General features: G+C 43.1%; 2 protein-coding genes across 2 annotated transcripts in view; one reads left to right on the top strand and one right to left on the bottom strand.

Annotated features, from left to right (window-relative positions):
- Positions 1-2,675, bottom strand: part of LOC102673414 — a 4,115-nt gene extending 1,440 nt beyond the window's left edge. Inside the window, exon 1 of the mRNA XM_006612787.2 lies at positions 2,210-2,675. Coding sequence (XP_006612850.1) covers positions 2,210-2,460 — 251 coding nt within the window. The 5' untranslated portion in view covers positions 2,461-2,675. The remainder of the gene's footprint in view (positions 1-2,209) is intronic.
- Positions 1-6,648, top strand: part of LOC102673546 (plexin-A4) — a gene marked incomplete at both ends in the record, with an annotated part of 221,511 nt that overhangs the window by 72,162 nt on the left and 142,701 nt on the right. The gene's annotated exons all lie outside the window — the stretch shown is intronic.

Raw genomic sequence — 6,648 nt, forward strand, 5'->3', positions numbered from 1 at the left:
TACAGTAACAATTCGAAACCCATTACACCTTCCATCACACGATTTTCCTCCATCCCACTTTCGATTTGAACCTCGAGTTGAAAAATTCTCTCAACCTTTCTCCCCCTCCCTGGAAAGTCTCCAAGTGACCCGGTGACACGGTGTCAGAAGCGTGAACGAGCCGTGGTATCTAGGCGCGATAAGCGTGTTTCAACGTGGAAGCAAAAGCGCGCGCGCACTCGCGAGTTATACGGCGACGAGCCGCGACAAAGGAGGCTCTCGAGCGTAAAGCGTGTCAGAGCGGTTGGGCTTGACATGCGAACACGACCGACCCAAGAGAGCGAAACGCGGGGAGGAGGATTGCACGCGCGCGTGTGTGTGTGTGAGTGAGTGCGTGGAGAGAGAGGAGGAGGAGGAGGAGGGTAGGTAGGTGCGCTAGAGAAAGGGGGTTGTCCGGCCTGTGTGTCGTTGCCTCGAAAGCGAGAGGGTTGGGGTACGATAGAGCGTAAGCGTGTAACCTCTTCGTGGATGGAGATTTATCGATGGATGGAGAAGGGAGGGAAGAGGAGGATTGCAAATCCGCGAGGATCAGCGTCGAACGGAAGAGAGTTGAAAGAAAGGCCGTGAAGGGAGGAAAAAGGGACGCGTCTGCGTCGCGATCAGAGTTGTGTCGAGGGTGTCGGATTGGGTGGCGTGCGTCACACGGGATTTTGGTTTGATTGGATTGCCATTGGGCCGCGGGATTGGTCGGAGGGAGGAGGGGGAAAGGGGTTGCCGGACGGGCGCTGTTCATAACCACGTGAAATGGGACGAATGTAAATTTTCTTGTTGCGAGGGATGAGGGGCGTTGTTTTCGGGAGAATTTGGTTCGCCAACGTTTAGAATTCGAGACTTGTAGGAGGGTAAATTTTGGGATCTTTTAAGGGGATCGGGTTTGGAATTATTTTGGAATTGAAAATTATGGGGTTGAGCGGAGTGATTGTTAATTTCATTTTGTGGTTGGAAATTCGTTATTTCGTAATCAGATATCGATCTCGAATTGATTAATATGTTTAAATTTAATACGTTTAAACGAGAGGTGACGTTTCAGGAGTGACGTCTTGAAATAATCGAAACGGGGAGCGAGAAACGGTGTTCCGGAACAAAGAAGGTTTTTCATTCTCCAAGGAATTATCGCGTACAATGAACATCCTATCTGACTAGTGAATGGTTGAACGACGCTCGTAGAGGTAGTAGACTTGGCAGCGTTCAAGAGGGACAGAGGCACCGGGCAGGGTTGCGAGCATCCGGATATCCCGTTATCTGAATATCCGAGCATCCTGTCGCGCTTATCCTATGCTCCTTCATTCGAGCATCGACAAATGAATATCCGTTAACGTCTATCGTGTAACGTGAACATCCTTTGTTGGCCATCTTGATATTCCTCATGTAATCCACAAGCTTTTAGATTTATCGTCTCTCTTCGTTGCTTACCCATTATTTCCCCATTGCCATCCAACGACCTCTAACCATAGCCGTTGTAAAATTTGAAATTTCTTCGATTTTGAAACGCTTACAACCGAACGCTTTATCTTTGTCGTGAGATCGATAAAGATTTATTCGTTCTTGGTAATGTACCCCCCCTTATCGGTTTTTTTAAAAAATATTATTCCTCCTCGGCTGGTTCGCCAACCGCTATTTTCACCCGTCGTTTGCACGAAATTCCCTAATAAGTCTAAAACACGAAACGCTCTCACATACTACACGAGCCGATCCCCCGATTAATCAAACTACAACCCATCCATTTACCCGCGTAACGCGTACACTTCACCTATTTTTCAAGCTTCCGAACCAACCTACCCCTTCCTCTCTCTCCTTGTTACGTAACAATAATTCGCACACACACATACACACGAAGCACTAGGTCATTACGAGATACTCAACCCCGCGAGATGTTTCCACCATTTACTTTCGAAAACTTGAGAAAGAGATAAGCCACGTCAAATAGCCAGGACCTCCTGGCTGATTCTCGCCGTACACGGAATACCCACGAGTCTATTACCTCTAAGAACGAGAACGAAGAGGGGAAATAGAGAGGGTGAAAAAGAGGAAAAAAAGAGCCACTTGGACTCCTCGCCTCCTTCTCTGAGGATCCAACCCCTGTAGTAGTACACCGACCCCCGACCTAATTTCGAGCGGGACGTTCCACCCTTCTATCCTCTCTCTCTCTCTCTCTCTCTTCTTCCCTCCCTGGATTAGCAAACCAAGTCCAGGGGAATTTCGTCGACGGTTCGATCGGTCGTCGTGGAGAGAATGCTCGAGGCTGCCGATCGTGCGTCGAATTATTTTGGCGGTGCTCGTCCACGAGGCGAATTCCCCCGTTGATCGGATCGTCGAGATGACGTGTCCCTGTCGTCGTCGATGATCTTGAATGACGATCCCGGATATATTTCGGCCGGCTGCCAGGAATTTGACACGGATTCCAAGAATCCGCGCCTCCATTGATGACCGTGATCCTGAATGAACGAACGAACAGGAATTCGATTCGAGGCGCCGATCGATCCTCCGCCATCGTCCAGACGCGCCGCCAATGTCCTCTGTCCGATCTAACCGCGATCCTCCTCGTTCCTTCTCCAAGAGGTTTCCGCGCTGTGGACACGTTCGAACGCCAAGACGTAGTAAGCGCTTCTGCGTGATTTCGCGTGTGAGTCACCTTTCTACGCATGTTCCCAGATAAGAGAGACCTTTGTTTACGTATCCATGTAGCACGTTAGATCGCGTATTCGAACATTTCGAATGGAAAAGAAATGTAAATACAAAGTTATCGGTAAACGGAACGTATCTCTTTTGTCTAGAAACATAACATTATTATCCTTGTCGATGGCTTGAAAAATATAAGAGAGAGAGAGAGAGCGTAAAAATCATAAACGATATTCAATCATTCGCCAATATATATACACGTTCCATAAAATCTCTCTCGAATGATCGAATAAATAGGGAGGTGTAGATAGTTCTCGCGTAGAGAAAAAAAACGTCGTAAAGAGTGCAAGAGAGATAAGAAAGAAGGGAAGGAAGGAAGGGAATTTCCTTTTGCTTTCGAATATTCCTATCTTAAGTCGATGGTATATACGATAGTGGCACGGTTAAGGAGAGTTAAATACGAGCTTTTTGGACGGAGGAAAAACGGGATGGAATTCATGGCGCGATGATAAAGAGAGACGTTGGTGTTTTAATATTCTCCTCTCCCCCTCGCCTCGCCCTTGCACATCCCGATAAACGCGCATCTCCATAAAAATAGGAAAGAATACGGCTGATGTATGCAATATTATTCGCATATATCAAGATAAATGCGAATTCTTTTCTCTCTCTCTCCTTCTCTTTCTTCTCTTAACATCTCACTCCTCTTCGGATGAATGTAGGTTTCCGGATGTGTAACGAAAACTCGTGGCTGTTTTTTTTTTTCTTTTTGGAATTTAGATTTATAGCGACGAACGAGGTTTTAACGAGGTTTAACTCTATCGGAACGCCATTAATCGATGGATTTAATGAGACGAGAATCGTTTCATTTATAATTTCATTCATTATTATCCACGACTTGATACATCGAGTAAAGCAACACGTTGCTTCTCTCTCTCTCTCTCTCTCTCTCTCTCTCTCTCTCTCTTTCCGTTGAGATTATGTCGTTATACGGTGGTTTTCGTTATTATGGTGGAATTAATCGAATGGAATTGGCGGAGGAATATGGCCGATTGATGTTGTTGCGGATCGATTGATGGATGATTTGTCTCCTCGTTTCCTCGATTTTCGCGGTTAAAGGTAAATAAATTTTAACCAGCTATTTCTCTTATTTGCATAAAATTTAGTTTTCTGGAAATTTATATATTTAAAAGATCGAATTATCGGGAGGATCGGTTGAAAAGCAATGAACTCTTGTCGTCGTATATCTCGTATGAAATGAGAGCAATTATCGAGAGGAAGAGGAAATGAAAGTACGATTGTTTAACTATAAAAATATCGTGTTTATCTTTCGATATATAATCGCTTCCAATTTTTTTCTCTTTCTCTCTCTCCAAAATTAATTCTGACAAAGGAAATTACTATTGATTTCATTAGAGTTCGATTAAAAACGAATTCCTTTTCGAGCGATTTCTTTTTTTCAATTGTTTCCAGAATTGAAAATCCAAAGAGTTTCTCATCATTTCGAATTTCCAAATCGTATGAAATAAACTTATCTACACTCGACATGTTCACGAAGAAGAGAATATACACGGATATAAACGGAAATGACTGCTCCGTCTTTTTTCAGACGATCCCCTAATAAATTTCTTTAGATTTAAAAATTAAAAAAAAAAAAAAAAAAATAAATCTTCATTTTAATCTTCTCAATAACAATCGCATTCGCTTACAATTTAGATTGTAATTCCACGTCACCCTAAATCAGTGCCATTAATCGTAAATTCAAAGGGAGACTTGCGCAATCTGTCGCTTCATCCCCCGCTGAATCTCTGTCAGACTCACTCCTACCGAAATAGTGAATTCTGTCACAAGCGCGCGCGCAATAATCCCGCGCCATTCTTGCAACTTCGCGTGCAAATCATCCCGGAAACGGACACACGGATGCCGCTATAATATCTTGCTTGCTATTAATAATTTTTCTTCCCCCTCCCCCTCTGTGGTTACACGTGTATGTGTATCGTAACGGCATTAATGACTTCCGGTATTAATTAACTCCGGGCAGAGGCGGCCGCCGGTCTATCGGCCGAAAGAGTAATTTACCGGTTGTTTAATTTCGCAAATTTATTTTCCTATCTGCTATTAATTTAATCGAGATCGGTTCAAGTAATTTCTACAATTCTCCCTACTGCTACTGCTGCCTCTCCTTCTCTTCGGTGCACAGTTCACCGATGAAAATTGATATATTTCGAGCTTTCTAGCCGAGATAAATGGTTTCGGGTTATCGATTTGGCCAGTGCTATTAATTCGGGCGGTGTTCGATAATTATCTCGTGGCAGTGACGTTCATATTTCTGAAAGTTGATCAAAGATTCCATCGGGATATGATCGTCAGTTTTTAGCTATTTTTTTTTTTTTTTAAAGTTAATCGCAATTTCTATTCGAGATACTTTTTCGTGTATCTCGTGGATCGAGATACCAGAAGCGAGATTTCTCGCGGTTATCGTTTACGATCGAGAGAAGGGCTAAGAATTCAACAAAAGACTCACCTGGCCGCGAAGAGTTTCACACTCGAATCTTTCTCCAGTGAATAGACTCTCGTATTCAGGGATCCAGTCAAACTGGATCTTTTCCCAGTTACGACTCGTTCTCTCACATTCCAAAACTTTACAGCCTGACTGTTATAAAGTCAGATCGCTAGTAATAAATTAAATTAAATATATACACGTCTTTTACTTTTTTCTTAATATTAGTAAAAGAAGTAAGATATCAATTTCATATCTGTGTTTTTAATTCGTGATAAACGGAAAGTCAACGAAACGTTCCTCGTGAATGTTGGCAAGAGTTATGCGCCACGTATCTATCACATTCCACGTGGAGCTCATCCACCGTACGGAATTCGTTCGTTTTTCTTCTTATTTCTTTTTTTCCTTTTTTTTCTTTTTCCTCGCTGTAAATAAGTAATACTCGCGTAATTACCGCGCCGTATCAAAGGTTAATGCGCGCGATTGCGAGAGAAGCCTGTTGATGATGGCGTAGCCTGGTTACGCGGTTGAAAGTCTCGTCTAAAATTACTCGCAGAAATCGTTATTCCACCTTACATCGTCTCGTCCCCCTTTCAAGCCTAGACGATAACGGATAACAGTTTTTCTCCTTCTCGCGAAATTCGACGTTTTCGAGGCGCGAGAATCTAGGCGCGTGGAAATAATTATCCTCGCGTGGATACCCTTGTGACGTGGTATAATCGAGCGACGAAAAAAAAATATTCGAGAAAACGAGCACGAATTGTGTGTTAATTGAAACGTTGTTGGATATTTCAGACCCGTCACATTGTTTGACGCTCGTATTTTCTTCGTTCTTCGTTCCTTTTCTTTTTTTTTTTCTTTTTAATCCATTCACGAGAAATCTTGATACTGTAAATGTACAACAGCAACCTTGAAACGAATCGAGTCGTTGTTTGACCAAGAGGACGAAAAAAATAGGGGGAGGGAGAAGCTTGGAATGCATTGAAACACGGTACAATGGCTCGTTAAAATTTCAGGTCGCCCTCGGTCGAAGTTAATAGACAGAGCGCCACTTTCGAGCGGGAGGCGGACTAATTGAATTCGGCGCGGTGCTTGCTCCTGCTACGTAGATACAAGTTTTCCGGTGAAAAGATGTCCTCCTCCTGACTGCGGTGAAACGGTACTCACGATTACGAAAGCGGTTGAAAGAGTTTGTACTGATTTACCACAGGGAACGTTTCGTGTGCTCTTTGCACAAGATGTTTAAAACAAGAGAGATTTTATGAATCATTGGACAGGATCGTGTAAGATTCCTCGTCAGATTCAATCCGAATGGGAATTGGATACTGAAAAATATGTTTATTTGCTCGTAAAACGAACGGAATGATTATTGGTTGCGTGTATTTTTTAACGTCTCCTCCTTTGTTCCAATATTTGATGCGCATTCTTTGCATTCTTTGCAACGAGTCGTTAACTCGTTAACTATTGAAAAAAAAATTAACAATTTTTTTTTT

Source organism: Apis dorsata, unplaced genomic scaffold (assembly GCF_000469605.1).
Source record: "Apis dorsata unplaced genomic scaffold, Apis dorsata 1.3 scaffold_127, whole genome shotgun sequence".
In the NCBI taxonomy this organism is placed as follows: Eukaryota; Metazoa; Arthropoda; class Insecta; order Hymenoptera; family Apidae; genus Apis; species Apis dorsata.